The sequence below is a fragment of the Rhinolophus sinicus genome, linkage group LG03, assembly GCF_036562045.2.
Source record: "Rhinolophus sinicus isolate RSC01 linkage group LG03, ASM3656204v1, whole genome shotgun sequence".
NCBI classification, from domain to species: domain Eukaryota; kingdom Metazoa; phylum Chordata; class Mammalia; order Chiroptera; family Rhinolophidae; genus Rhinolophus; species Rhinolophus sinicus.
This window is the reverse complement of record NC_133753.1, coordinates 176,338,810-176,355,164: the sequence shown is the minus strand read 5'-3', so window position 1 is coordinate 176,355,164 and position 16,355 is coordinate 176,338,810. Positions and strand designations below refer to the sequence as shown.

The window sequence follows — 16,355 nt, the reverse complement described above, 5'->3', positions numbered from 1 at the left end:
TGTTCATGCCCACGAACAAGTTGTAGTAGGAATTCCTACAATTTGGAAGAAGGGTGTTTTGTGTCCAGCACATCATCCTGGTTGTTTTACATTGTTGCTGTTGTTTTTTAATTGCTATTTTTATTTGTGTTTTTAATGAAAAATTATTGTGTAAGTTTATGATCACTTGTGTTTGCTGTGGTTGTTGGGTTAACCCTAAGTGTGTGTATTGTAATGCACATTTTTTATCAATAGTACTTTTGGCTTATGATTTTCCACTAGCTAGACTTTAAGATGCATTTGTATATGTTGTGGTTTAACATTCATGCTCTGGTCAGTACAGCCAGCGTATGTACATACATACATACCCATCCCCAAATTTGTTTACACAATGACACTATTGCCAGGTACTTTTCCAACAGAGAATAGGGATGTGGGACTAAATGGGCCATGGGGTTTTTTGTCTTCCTATGTAAGTCTCTTCTGACTTGTTTGACCCAAAGACTTCAGACACTATCTTGTTCTTTCTCCCAACTCCAGCCTTTGGTATTGATCCAGTGGCGTTCTAGACTCAACTTCTGACAGTGGACTCTCTGGCTTAGCCCTTGCCTGGCTCCCTGGCTTCTCAGTGAATGACCTAATCTTCATAGTTCATTATTGAATCAGGTTCCCTTACAGGCAGAAGAATATCAATTTAAAGCCTCTGTCACTCAAGTGACATCACTGGATAACTGACTGAATCACAGTGGTAGATTTTAGTAATACGTAGATGAGTTTTGAGGGCATGTGACTAGACCATTATTATTTATTTATTTGTTTAAAAGGAATAGATTGTATTAATCAACTAGGCTGCCATAAGAAAATACTATAGACTGGGTGGCTTAAAAAAATAGGAATTCATCTCTCAATGTTCTGGAAAGTCCAAGATCAAGGTGCCACCAGATTCAATTCCCCGGTGAGGACTCTCTTCCAGACTTGCAGAAAACCACCTTCTCACTGGCCCTCACGTGAAGCAGGGAGAGAGAACTCTGGTCTCTTTCCTTCCTTCTCCTTCAACACTAACCCCATCATGGAAGCCCTACCCTCATGACCTCATCTAAACTTAATTACCTCTGACAGTCCCCATCTCCAAATACCGTCAATCACTGTGGGAGTTGGGGGACACAATTCAGTCGATAACATACTTGTTTATTCTGGACACTTATAAAATATCTCAAAGTGCAAATGTACTATTCAAGTATAGGAACCCATGAAATTGCTGGTTTCATAGATTCTCTTGTTCCCTGCTGAGAAATCTTAACTTAAAATGCTTATTTTTTGACTATGAAAATATGATATTTGTATTTTATGTTGATATGTAGGAGGGTAGCTTATTTTTAAGGAGGTAGAGTAAGCAATTGCTTACCTGATGCGAGTTGAGGGGTTCTGTCAGGACGTCTACTTTAGAAATTCTGTCTGCCATTGTACCTGATGCCCCACATTCTCACTGCCTTGGATTAAGACGCCAGAGGCACTGGTAAAATACCAACATTTTCCAAGGAGGTAATATGAATCGCAATCAGCCTCTAAAATAGGAGCTGGGAAAGAAATTTGTACTGAAAGCAATAGTCCCACTATTTGTCTAGTTTAGTTTTTATGTTATGCATTTCAAAGCTGCAATTTCTCCTCTCTGTTTCCTTAGAGTTTTTCCCCCAACTCCTTTAATTCGTTCTGTAATGGTAAGTTATCTGGTTGTTTTTTTCTGGCTAGGTCCCATTATGTGGCTGTGTCTTAGTGGGGTTACCAGTACAGGCTTCCCGGGGCTTCCTACCACCAATTCTCTGGTTCATCCTCTACCCACTTTGACAACCATAGGAACCAGTTCCTATGCATCAAATCTAGCTTCTCTTCAATCAAGTGTTCAAACTTTCCACCTAGTCTTTTAGAACAGGCTATGAGGGTCCGAACTCTCCAGCTATGTCTTGGTAGAGAAATACAGCAAGAACACAGTGTGATTGATAATCTCGAGAAATTTGAGTAGATACAAGAAAGTCTTTGGATTTTAGTGTGAGGCAGATGAGTTGGTCTGAGAACCAGAAACTCTCCCACCTGGAAGACCCTCCCACCCCACTGCTCCTGTCCTGTGCCCAGGGTCTGTCATCAGAAATATTCTCTGATGCGCTGGACCTGTAGTAGTCTTTCATACATTACTCTAACTTTTGTTTGTTTGTTTGTTTTTGTTTATACCTCTTTGAGGTATCAACCTTAGCCGTGAAACAAAGAAAATAGAGTGACAGTAGTCATTACTATGAGGGAGGGTATTTTGTGTGGAAAAATTCTGTGTGAATTTTGCAGTGACAAGATAGGTAGACCAAGTCATAGTGTCTACATGCTTCGTGACATGAGAGAAATTCTAAACCATATCTGGCTGTCTTGGCTGAGCAATGGCAGCAAATAAGTGAATTCAGATGTAGAAGCTTCTGGACAAGGTCTTTGACCAGCAAGACCATAGAAATTAATATAGAAATGATCTTGACACCATGACCTCCCTGATGAACAGAGCATAGTTTGAGCAAGCAAGGAATGAAGTTTACTGTTTATATAAGGACTGCCACCACCATCAGAATTATTTGGTGGCCCTTGCACAGGAAGAGATCTGATATGAAGTCCGGGTGATGCAGTCCCATGGCCATTTGGGGGTCAGGAGAAATGCAGTAGCCTGAGTCTTTGTTTTAGACCCAGGCAGTTGTGCTGTGAGAAGCATTGGGCTAGCTGCACAGCTGCTATAATTTCCAGTGTGCCACCTTCAACACCTTGGAAGGTCCATTGTGGCTTCCCAGGTCAGAGAATGGAGCCAGGAATAGGAACCTGTCATTTTGGGGTACATAAGCTACTCTCCCACTGATCTCCTCAGGGAGTTGCTTTGAGCATGTCTGAAATCAGAGTGCCAAGCTGAAGTCCCTGCCCATCATTTGCATCTGATTTGTCACTGATTTTCAGCGGCACTGAAATGTAGGTTTTCAGGACAGAGGATCTCTCAGAGTGGCTTAGTTTCAGTTGCCCCCGATAATCAAAACTACAAAACAAAATATCAGCCCAGTGATTCTGGTTGCCTGATATATAGTAACCAGTAGCTCAAAGTTTTGGAAAAAGAAGTCTGCCATTGCTCACAAGTGCTGAGCTTTCTGAACTAATGGATTCACGACAAGCTAGAGTTATTGGATTGCATAGTGAGGTGTCAGGCTCTCTAAAATGTGGACCTCTAGGCTTGACAGTGATCTTCATCACATGCTGGATAATTGACCGTGGCCAATTTGAATGTCCCTCCAAAAATAAACACAAGGTAGATGGAGTCTGTTGCCCGGGGTCGTCTTTTGTGATAAGTTAGAATTAGACATGATATTATTTCCATACTATTAGATGAGGACAGATTGGGGAAGGCTACTGCTGGGACAGAAGTGATCAGATTACTGGGTAAAAGTCCTTATTGGATGAGGACCATGTCTTCAGATTTCCTAATGAGTCAGAATCAACCATGGGATCCACTGGTAGATAAGCATTGGCTTCTAGCCAGAACAGTCTTCAGCTCAGCATGGTAGTGAAGTCGAGTTAACCTCTGTTCCTAGTTACCATGGTCTATGCCTGCACTTCCTGGCAACATATACGTGGCCCAGCCTGAGCACTCTAACACAGAGGCATACCTTCTCTCTGGGGGTGCACCTACCCTACCAACATTAATGAGAGGTGTACATCCCCATGCCTCCAGCTCTTCTGGAATCTGAAGGCCAGACTGTCTGGCAGGAAGGTGTGGCCAGGTACCTAACCGTACTGTGACCTGACTGGAGGTCAGGTGACTAACAAAAGCTACCAAGCTCATTCAGCAGGGCCAGTTCATCTTTGCAAGTTGTTCTGAGACCTTTAAACTGGGCCCCAACACAGAGCCCATTCTATCGCAGCTCCTGGATGAGAAGTCAGAATTTAGATGCCATCAGTTCACTGCCTTCTCTCTCCCTCCTTGTTAAGGAAAGTTCAGGGCAGTGTCCATTCCCGTTGGAACCTGGCTATCAAACAGGCCCCTTACAGTGGTCAAGAAACCCTATAGGGCTGCCAGGTTACATGAGCTGAATACCGCATCAGTTAAGATATCCAACCACCCTTTGTGCTTCTTCTGAAAATCATGGGTAGTTGTCAGGAATTAAGTCTGAATTACAAATTTAGGCAGTACCTCCAGATTCCGTCGGGGTTTTTGGGTGATTAGCAAAGAGAAAGCCTGAGAAGAGAAGGCAAGAAAGGACAGAGGCTCTGAAAGCTACAAAGTTGTACCTTAGTCCTTTCCTGTGGAGTATGGCTTTTTTTCTGAGTGATTGAGTTGTCTGTTTATCTTATTTGGGGATCTCAGTCATCTTTGTACTTAACCAAAATTGCTAAAATTTAATATTCATGTATTCACTTATTATTCAGTTCACATAGACTGGCAGTAGTCATTACTATGAGCCTATACTATTGATTGATTGATTCATTAATTCAATCAATACATATTGAGTCAACTATGTGCCAGTATAGTTCTAGGTATTGGGGATATAAAGTTGATTAAGATAGAGATCCTTCCCTCGTGGGGCCTACAATTTAGTGGGGATGGGAGAGAAACCATGCCAGAGCATGATGTTAAATGTGGATAAGCACAGGAGTTACGGGGCTGCAATGGAATAGATGAGTTTCAGCTGAGTTGTTAAACATGTATAGACATCAGCTGGTTTAAAGGTATTAACTCAAAACTGACCTAATCCCATGAACTGGGAGCATATTTTTATACTCTCCCTTTCCATGACTTCATGTATTCCCAAGCATTTAGACCAAACTAAACTCAGCAAGTATGTTTTGGGTATCTAAGAGTCCCCTGACTCATCAGAATATTTTAGTAACTGCTGAAGATATCATTCTTCCGTATACCTAAAAAAATTTAAGAGGAGATATGTAGTTGTCCAATAAACAAGCTATTGGATTTTGCCTGATTGAGATATCATTTTCTGCCCACGGTGTTTGGGCTTGAGTTAATTAGTTATCTCTAAAACTTTTCTTTTGGATACAATTTAACTATTAGTCTATTTTCAAATAGGCGTGAAGTTTTACTGCATTTTGTATAATTATACTTGGTGTTATTTAATGAGATTTTAGTGATTATGAAAAAAAATTAAAATAGTTATTGTACGAAAAATTATTTTCTAAGATACCATAAAATAAGCAACCCATAACTAAGATCTAAAAGCAATCATCACACAAATAAGATATAAAAATGTGAATAAGTCAGATCTTTAAAATATTACCAATTATGAGAAGTTGCACCTAAAATTGTATTATTATTTTAAAAATATATTTTGATAAATAAATACCCACTTGGTCACTCTATCGGTTGCATCAGTTAGTATAAAGTTAAGGGTATACCCTTCCTATTTGCAGATATCGAAGAGATGAATCCAAGATGGTACTTAGAGACATGAAATCAGAACTGAGGGTTCCTGGGTGTCTTGGCCAGTAAAATACCCTTTATTTTTTTGTTTTAAGATAGTGGATTGAGACTAAATTATGAAAATAATTTATGGGTCACAACCATTATTTATTTTTAAAAAATGGAACCACAACAAAATAACTATAATGCAATGCAATACATTAGAAAATAATGCAAATCACCAGTAGTAAGGATAAGTATTTCATAAAACTTTGTTTTATGTACTCATATACCTTCACACAAATACTGGTTGACACTATAAAATGTATTTCTTATGGAATGTCCTGGTCAAAAAATGTTTGAAAGCCACTATCTTAGAAGATTCAGAACAGTGGTAATTGTGCTCCAGTTGAGGTCAGGTGGGTCAAAAAGTGCTCACAGGCGTTCAGATCAATAAAAAGTGGAGAAATTTATGGAGAGATCCAACATGGTAAAGTAAACACTGTGCTTGTGTCCTTCCATGAACACATTAAAATTACAACTAAATTATAGAACAATCAACCTGGAGAATCATCTGAAGTCTAACAGAACAGAAGTACTATAACGTCGATACTGGTAGGAGGGGTGGAGACGCAGAACAGGCCCCAAACTTCCCTGTGGCAGTTGAGAATCTCGGCTGCAGAGGTTACCCCTCCCCAGGAAGTGAAGGCCCCCAGAATGGAGCACTGGTGCCAGGAAGAGAATCTCCCGCAACATCTACCTGTGAAAAACGGAGGGGATTCTGAACATTCTGGCGGGACAGAAGGCTGCGGGAAACCCAGCCGTCCTCTTAAATAACTCGCGCACAGACTCACTCGCTCGCAGGCACTCACCTTGCATTCCAGCGGAGATAGTGACTTCGGGGGCCTCAGAGACATACGGGGGGGTGCAGACTAAGGTGTGTGGCTGCAGGGGGAGGACTGGAGGGCAGTTGGTATTTTCCCGTTGCGGGGTCCTCTTTCCATGCAGCCAGCAGGCCAGAGCCATCTTTCCTGTGTTGAGCCCGCCCCCACAGGGCAAATCTGAATCTGATTGGCCTGTGAGCTCTGCTGCTCCGCCCTGCTGACTTAGCACCCAATGCACCGCCAGAGGCACTTTCTCTGAAAGCAGCCAGCCCCTCCCGCATTGCATTCTTTCTTGCAAAACTATAGGAGTCCATGGGCCCCAGGCAAGCAGGGACTGGCCTCGGTGTGCTCTAAGACTTTTGCTGAGTTGCTCCAGGCTCAGCACTGACACCAAACCAGAGTCTACATTAACCTAGTGACCACAACTCTCCCCATTCTAGTGACTCCCTGAGACCCTGCCTCATCCAACTCACATACTGCATGAGGCTTTACCAGTGGCTGAACCTCAAGGAAGCTGGCAGGTGGCAGCAGGCCTCCTGGTGTCCTGGCTTTTTGCAGAGTTACCCCCAGGCCTGATACTGGTGATAGTCATCCTCAGTTCACAGCATGGCCTCTCCCATGTGCCTCCAGGTTTAGCACAGGTGGCAAACAACCACAGATCACTTTGTAGCTCCTACCAGGTAGCCCCCAGCCAGTCCTGGGCCTATACCGAAGCCCTTCCCATAAGGCCCCAGAACCAACATACTTGGCTTCAGACCATATCAGAGCACTGCCCAATTAGCCCCACAAGTGAGGTGGTCTCAACAGGCACCAGAGTACAGTGGGGAAAATCCCACTCAGTGGGGTAAGCTTCATGCACAGCAGCCCATAAGCTGTGGATGTGGCCCAACCCCACAGCCAGTTAGCCTAAGGGTCAATTCCACCCACTGACATGCCAACAGCAATCAAGGCTCAACTGTAACAGGAGACTACACACAACCCACGCAAGGGACACTCCTGGAGCACCCAGCTCAGGTGACCAGGGAGACTGTGCCACAGAAAACAAGACATGTGCTGCTTACAGGAGACTCACTTCAGATTGAAGACTCACACGGACAGATGGTAAAAGGATGGAAAACAATATTTCGTGAAAGTAAAAATTGAAAAAACAAAACAAAACAAAACAAAAAGCTGTGGTAGCAATACTTACACCAGACAAAATAGACTTTAAATCAAAGGCTGTAAGAAGAGACAGTGAAGGACCCAGTAATCCCACTTCAGGGTATTTATCTGAAGAAATCCGAGACATTACTTCAAGGGGAGGTGTACATCTGTATGTTCATTGCAGCATTATTTACAATGGCCAAGATGTGGAGGCAGCGTGGGTGTGGGCCTGTTTGGGTTCATCCTGTTTGAGACTCTCTGTACTTCCTGGACTTTAGAAAATATAATACAGCAATGTACTAATTTACTTTCCCACCAGTAATGAAAAAGAAGTATGACTAATCTTTCTTTCTGTGTTAGACAAAATTGTTTTATTATGGTACATCAGAGTTTTATTTGGATATTTTTATTACTGTGAATTTGAACATTTCTTCAAAAGCCCATTGGCCATTTTATTATATTTTGGGAATTGTTTGTTTATATCCTTTGTGTCTTTATTCTTCTGTTGGGATATTTTTCTTTTCTATGTTATTACTTACAGTTTTTACGTACTAAGACTCTTAAGCTTTTGTCAAACATATCTGTTGCAGACACTTTCCCTTTGTTCTTTATTTTTAAATTGCATGTGTGTTTGTTTGCGTGTGTGTGCGTGCGTGCGTGTGTGTGTGTGTGTGTGTGTGTGTGTGTGTGTGTTTGGGGGTGTACAGAATATTTCATTTTCATACAATCAAATTTATGGGCCTTTTCCTTTGTGATTTTCATGCTTTAAAAGACCATCCTAGAACCCATAAATATTCATTCAGATTTTGGTGCCTTCATGCTTTCTTGGTTACATCTTTCATTCTTCTGGAATCTATTTTCATGAAAAATTTAAGGATATATAACTTTATTTTGTTTCCAAGTATATGGCCAGTTTTTCTAATACCAGTTACAAGATGATCATTCTTTCTCTGCTAATATGAAATACAAACTTTCTTCGTACTAAATTCTTACATATACTAGATCTGTTTCTAGAATTGATATTTTTGTGCAGTGACTATTCTATTTCTGCAAACTTTTTTTTTATTACTATATTCTTAACAAATGCTTTAATATCAGGAAAGTTAGCGCTCTCCTGACTTTTTAAGTTTTTAAATGAATATGTTTATTCACTATGTTTCTTCTGCTGCTTGAATTTTAGAATCATTTGTCATATCACCCTGCAAGGGAGAAAGTGAGACTCGCACTATTACTGTTATTACATTAAATCAGATTAATTTGGGGAAGAATTAAATGGTTTATAATTTTGAAACTTTCTAACTCACCCTTTATTCAACTCATTTTTCTTATATTCCTCAGTAAAATTTTGAGGCTTTCTATCTATGGGCTCTTTATATACTTCTTGTCAATTCCAGTGATTTTTATCAAAGTTTTTAGTTGCAAGCAAAAATGTTGACTCTTCCTGAGTAAGCAGAAAAAATATTCAAAATATATTGGGTAGTTCAGTGAATCACTGTGTGTGCTCTAGAACCAGACTCGGGGTTAAACTTCCAAGGAAGATGATCAGAACCATCACAACAAGGTCTGAGGAAAAAACTGTCACCACTGCCACCATCACAGAACACTAGAATTTCAGGTTGCAACAGCCACCTCTACACCAGGAACTCAACTCCACAGCAGCCGCCATTTCTAGGGATATAGCTACTTTCTTTTTCTTATTTGCACGGGTTAGAATTTCAAGAATAATGTGACCATTAATGCTAATGATGAACATCTTTTTCTTATTCCTGCCTTTAATGGAAAAAGGTATCTTTGTTCACCATTATGTATCAGTCCAGACAGTGATAGGAACTCATCTTAAATTCATAGTATATTAAGAGATTTGCTCTGTTTTAATTTTATTTGTACTTTTTCTCCTCAGAAATGAATTTTTAATTTTATCAGATGCTTCTTGGTCAAAATGATAAGATGCTTTTATTTTTTATTTTAGCCTATTAATGTGATATAGCAATAGGTTTTATAATAGTTACCCTTCCCTGTATTCATGAAATAACTCTTATTCAATCATGGTGAGACAACTTCAATATAGTATAGGGCTTATGAGCACATGTTCTGAAATCTGCTCTCCTGGGTTCCAACCTAGACTCTGCTATTACTGTTTGCTGTGACCATAGACAAGAAATTTAGCTTCTATAGTACTCAGGTATTTCTTACAAAATTGGAATGATAATAATAATATTTATGTAAGAGTTGTGTGAGAATCATGTGAGATAATTCATGAAAACAACAGTATATGGCACATAGTGTGTAGTAAATGTCAATTAGTATATTTATTGTCTCTTACTATAATGCTGATTTAGTTAAAATTTTAGGCATGATTCTTGCAAAATGTTCCCAAGTAAGATTGGCTTGTGGTTTTCTTTTTGGATGTTGTTTGTGTCAATTATCTTTGATACCTTTTACTATCATGGTATTTACTTTGATACTTTGATACTATCGTGGTTATGTTAGTTTTGCCAGTTGAACTGGAAAGCTTTCTATTTTCTTCCATATTCCAGAAGACTAAACATTTCTGTTGTTTAATTTTCTGTTGTTAAATTTCTGTTTAATTAAGGAATAAACATTTTTCTGAAAACCATCAGGGCCTTCAAGTTTCCTAGGGATATAGTTCTTTGACAAATTTTCCATTTATTTCATGGCTTTCATCTTTTCAAATGTTCCACTTAAATTAATTTTTGTCATTTGTACTTTCCTAAAATATCATTTTTACCATACAGTAATAAATTCAAATTTATTATAGTAGAGTTTTACATAATATTTTCTTAAAGATTTTTAAGTCTCCTTAAATTCTGTTATTGCTTTCTTTCTTATTATGTTACAAAATTGATACTTGCTTTTCTTCACCTTTGTTCAGAACTAATAGCAATTTCATTATCATGATTAGAATAGACAAGTTCTAGAAATATATCAGTAAAAGGTATCTCAATAGTTTGCTCTCTAATTTATCAATTTCCATTTTTATGAGTTCCTTTCTCCTTGTTTCCTTTATTTATTTTTAAATTACTTTTTTTTTTTCTATTTCAAGGCTTAGTTATTTATTTCTCTTTTTATTTTAGGTCAAGGCATTTTAGCAAAGGGGTCATGAATCTTCCTCTGAGTACAGTTTGCTCCCATTCCATATTTTTAATAAATCTATTATTTTAATTTTTTTTGACATTTATCCTTTTAATTTCCCCTTTACTCCAAGAATTACTCAAAAAGAATGCTTTTAATTTTTAAGTATCTATATTTTTCATGTCTTTCAAAAATCCATTTCTAGTTTTATTACACAGAGCTCTGAGAATGTTGTCTGTAGATTTTTTTTCTCTCCCTCTAATTGTTTGATTATTTTCTTAAGAAACCTGAAAAAAACTAGAAGTCAAACATAGTAGACTTAGAGGACACCGTATGGAACAGGAAAGTTTTCTTTTAGCTTTCTTATTTTAAAATAAGCTTAGTATAAGCATACGATAGCAGATGAACTATTACTGTGTTTTATCTGCTTACTGATGATAGCATCAATTTAAGTAGCTTAATGATCAACCTGAACAATTCTCATTTAAGTCAATATGCCTTCTTTCATTAACTGTTAAGGATTTTAGAGTTGAAATTTTTTTGTTTTGTTTTGTTTTGTTTATGTGGGGTGCTCATGTTTCTGCTCATTAATATAAATTATTCATGTTATTACTGATTTATGTCATATGATTATTTAAAGTATTGATTAGCTTTTATTTGCTATAATTTGGATTTACTTTCAATATTCAAATTTCATATATGCCTAAATTGTACATTTAAGAATATTTGTTTTGTTTGTTTTATTGTTATTTTTGCAGAACATGGTTGGAGAGTGGGCCATACCAGAAGAAATAGTTGATAATGTACCACCCTCCAACAATTGCATATTGGGCCATGTGATTCACAGACTAATTGAAAAATCTCTTCCCCCTCAAGCTGAATCAATAGAGCCTGAATTACCTTCATTTGCTATTAAAGGGTGCTTATTGGGGAAAACATTGAGTGGAAAAACTACTGCTCTAAAGTTTCTACAAAAAGGTAGAATTTCCTTTTTTATTTTATTTATTGTATTCTGTTTACATTGGTTGTAGCTGCAAATGGCTATGTCTATAGAAAACATACATGAGGATCTTCTGATATATTAGGAAATTCTGTCATCAAGAATTTTATAATAGGATGAGCACATAATTTATTGTCCAAGGAAGACACTTGGACAATAGAGTTTAGAGTCATAAACTGTCCCAGGTAAACCTGGATATGTGGAATGCTATGTAATAATAGTGCATAGACTAAATAGAAATAGCAAGTCATAAACTTTTCCTCATAGACTTTACTTACTTTACCAATAGCTGAAGCAAGAAATTAATAAGTTGTCACATATATAATAGAAATCCACTTAAAATTGTAAATATGTTAATTACATTTGTTGAGTTCTTAACCTCACTTTAATGAGGTTTTGACTTGTTTTGCAGAAGTGTTTTCAGTTAGAAGCAAAATCATAGGTTTCCATCTCTTCAATTAGTTTTTATTCAATAATACAATACCATTATTCTTTTCACTGGAAAACTCAAAATTTGCACTGAGGCTGTCTACCTTGTATCATTCTAAGGCAGAGAAGAGTAGGTCATTACTGAGATGTTAAAAAGACCTCCTTAAAAAGCAACTTGACAAAATCACAATGAGATACCACATCACATCTTCTAGAATGGGAATAACAACAACAACAAAAACAAAAAAATCCAGAAAGTAACAAGTGTTGGTGAGGGTATAGAGAAATTGGAATACAATGCTGGTGAGAATATAAAATGTTACAGCCCCTAAGGAAAGCAGTTTGGTGGTTCTTCAATAAGTTAAACAAAGAATTACCATATGATCCCAGCAATTCCACTACTGGGTATATACCCAAAAAGATTAAAAACAAATGTTCAAAAAACAGAGGAAAAAAACCTGTATAAGAATATTCATAGCAGCATTATTAATAATAGCCGAAAGGTGGAACTAATCCAAATGTCCATCACCTAATGAATGGATAACAAAACATGGTATATCCGTGCAACGGAATATTATTCATCCATAAAAAGGAGTGAAGTGCTGATACATGCCATAACATGAATGAACCTTGAAAATATGATACTAAGTAAAAGAAGTCAGACCCAAGAGGCCACATATTGTATGATTCCATTGATATGAAATATCCAGAACAGGTAAATTCAGAGAGACAGAAAGCAAATTAGTTGTTACCAGGGGGCAAGAGTGGACCGCTTAATGGGTACAGAGTTTCCTTTTGGGGTTATGAAAATTTTCTGGAACACAATATTGGTGATAGTTGGACAGCATTGTAAATAACCTAAATACCACTGAAATGTATCTTTTAGAATGGTTAAAATGGTTAATTTTATGTTATGTGATTTTTAACACAATAATAAAGAAAATAGCATGATCCAAAAATAAGTTTAGGGTGCCCCAGAGACAGTGTTAGAGGATAAAGCCAGCCTAGGACAATCATGTCAACTTCCTAAATGAAGAGCTATTGGTAAAACTGTCTCTCTGTACTTTAGACTTTCCCATTCAGATACTTTCTATTGATACTCTTGTCCAAGAAGCTATCCAAGCATTTCATGACAATGAAAAAGTCAGTGAGGCCCTCCCAATTCAGAATGAAGCTGAAGAAGAAGCTCTACCAGTTCTGCAAGAGAATAGTAAAGAAAGCCCGGCAAGTGTGATTTTCGTTTCCTTTCTTGCACCTCATATATTAGAGACTTGAAGCTGAATGAAATCTGAGAGATCTTTTAGACCAGAGGTTGGAAAACTTTTCTATAAAGGTCCCAAAAGAAAATATTGTAGGTCTTATGGGCCCAGGATATTATGGGGTTACTTATGTAACAAGAGCAGCCCTCCCCTACCACTGCCAGTTTCCCTGGGTGGGCCATCCAGAGTGGTGGGCTGGCTTAGCTCCAAGTTACCTTCAGTTGGAGACATTTTCCTGAGGTAAGAGCCACAGGCTGGTGAAGGCGTGAAGAGGCTGAACTGCAAGGGGTTGGAGGATAGTAGCGTATGAGTGTTATGGGCAAGTTCACCAAGTCACCAGCTCCTCGAGGGAAATTCCACCACTGAGAGCCTGGCGGTGGCTAACAGCAGGGTCCCCACATTGTAGTTGGAGACCAAGGTCAGCCCTGGGAAGTGGCCAAGGCAGGCACTGGAGCTGAGCAGGGGCAAGAGGCAGAGGAGGATGCCCAGCTTAGTCCCCAGGCTCACAGCGCTGTCCCATGGAGTTGTATATGCTCAGGGACTGTATAAAAATAGTGAGCCCTGCCAAATTTGGTCCATGGGCCATCATTTGCAGACCTCTGATGTAAACTCGTAGATCTCAATTTTGGGAGGTGGTGGGTGGGAGGGAGGTCTCCATATTATTTGCCAGCACCACAGTCCCATGATTTACCTGCATCACACTCCCATCAATATTGCTACATTATTGCCTGAAGGTCCTAGGACAGAAAAGAGAAGAATGTGGCCCCACCTTGAGAATTGCCATGCGGTTCAGCACTCTCATTTTAACCGGGAGACAGTAGAGGCCCTAAGCATGAATTGGTGTCCTGGGGGGTCAGAAGGCTTGTAAATGTCTAGGCTGTGATTGGCATCCCTGATTCTAAATCTAGTACTCTCTCCCCCACCTTATGCTGTCTCTGCAAGTGAATAAATTAGCAGAGAATCTAATCCAGATCATTTGCATGAGCTGCAAAATAAATATTACTTAGCCATGAATTCTGAAGATAACTGGGAGAAGTTCTATTCATTGTGGGCTGTTGTTTCATCTTCCATATTACGGTACTCTTTGTATTCTAATCAATAGGGTGCTAGATAATGCACTTATCTTTTCTTTACTTCCGCATGGCGAGGACTGACACCTCTAGGGTTGTTCTTTCTAGAGCTTTCCATAAACTCTACCTCTTTCTTAGCTTCCGCTGTATTTTCCTAATGGCAGTTGCTGTATTTTACATAGTAATTGAAGACCAACCTAAAGACAGATTACACTACAAGTTACTGTGTTTTTCCATAATTATCATCAAATTTTGTTTGTTCCTGGAAATCATTCAGTCCCTCTTAATATCATCAATGTTTTAGATAAACTGGTATACTTCAGTAGCATTCTTAATTTTATGTTTATAAGTGTGTGTGTATGTGTGTGTATTTTCTCCTCAAAGAATCTGCAAAATGAATTTCCAGCTGATTCAGTCTCAGATGAAGCATTACCAGAAACTGAAGGTGAAAATACACTTAGTAAGTAAGATATCAAAACAAACCATCTGTCATTTACATTACAGGGACAGATAGACAAACAGCAAGAATATATATATATATATATATATATATATATATATATATATATATAGCACAAACATCTTCCCAAGCTTCCCAAACCTAATGAAAATTTATCCCCCTTGGGATCTGGGCTTTAGTCCTTCAGGTCCGTTGTAGAGCCACTGATGGAAAACAATTTTAAGTCTCAAATACCTTTTGTATATGTGCTAGTGAAGGCTGTGCCATATTGAATAGTTTCCTTGTGTTGTAGAATAAAGTTGACTGCCATCATCATCATTGCCATCACCATTGGACAATGTGTAGATTTATTATGAGCACGCAACTCTCTTAGAGCAGTTGAGTTTTCCATCTTTTAAAAGGACATACTCTGTCCCTTATGTTGGTTATTTGTTTCTTACAAGATATTTTAAATTGATTTTTAAACTGAGTACTATGTAACTTATTTTATTACTAAAGTACAGTTAATTATAAATGAACTCTGAGAACTTCATATTTTTTCCACAGAATTTAACCCAAAACCCCTCTGACTTCTAGAATTTTCTACGTTTAGACTTGCTACCTATAACTAGATAATCCAGGAAAATAAAACTATAAAGAATTAACCTTTTAACATTTCTTGAGAAAACTTGTCTTGTTTTCTGAAAACAAAACCCAAACTGTATTAAAGTATTTCTAATAATATTGTTATGTGTGAGCCATACTGGGAGGAAGGAAGCGGAAAACACCAAGCCACACCGTGGCCAGGATCTTAACATTGTGGAATGAGGGTAAAAGTCATGCTGTGGTGATTCTATTACTTCCTTTCTCTGAGTATCTCGGGCATAACTGGGTCCAATCACTCATTTGTCCAAAACCATAGATGGTCAAATACTAACCTAGTTGTTAGTTGTAAATACTGGAGTTTGTTCTTACCACTTTTCCTGTTGCTAGATACTGACACTAACAAAATGCCGAAAGCTGAAGAAGCCAAATCAAGTGATAGTTTCTCTAAAGTAAGTACCATAATCTAATTTTGGCTACTAATATATTGAAATGCATCATGCTGTCTGACTTCAAGTGAAATGAAACAGCAACGTGTTCCTGTTTGGTTTAAAGTAAATCTGATGGTAAGATATTAGCTAAATCTGAGTTTACTTAATATTCTTTATATTCTTAACATTCTTTATATCTAAAGGAGTGGAAATTGCTATTCAATTTTGCCAAGTAAACGCATTTTATTTTTGACTTATGCCAAATTCATATTTGTGTGTTTTTCTTTACCAGTTAATTTATGATTTATTTCCTTTCACACTCAAGAATTTTCCCAGAATGATCCTAACTAGCCTTATCGATGACTCTACAGAATATTTTATTAATCGCAGAAAAAAATGTTTATAACAATTTACTCACTATTGTTTTAATAGATACTATCTCCATATATAGTATTGCTTTACTGTATGAGGAAACATGTTTTTGCCATCAAATAGAATGGTCATATTAATCAAGTAGAATTTCATTTACTTTGTTTTTATTGCATTTGATTGCTTTTATTATGCATTTCATCATGGTAAACAATTTTATAATATTTTAGA

At 37.9% G+C, this 16,355-nt stretch overlaps 1 protein-coding gene across 1 annotated transcript in view; it reads left to right on the top strand.

Moving 5' to 3' along the window:
- Positions 1-16,355, top strand: part of LOC109450219 (sperm flagellar protein 2) — a 159,206-nt gene that overhangs the window by 53,711 nt on the left and 89,140 nt on the right. Inside the window, exons 11-14 of the mRNA XM_074329218.1 lie at positions 11,283-11,502; positions 13,023-13,177; positions 14,667-14,742; positions 15,715-15,776. Of these exons, the coding sequence (XP_074185319.1) occupies positions 11,283-11,502; positions 13,023-13,177; positions 14,667-14,742; positions 15,715-15,776 (513 nt within the window). The remainder of the gene's footprint in view (positions 1-11,282; positions 11,503-13,022; positions 13,178-14,666; positions 14,743-15,714; positions 15,777-16,355) is intronic.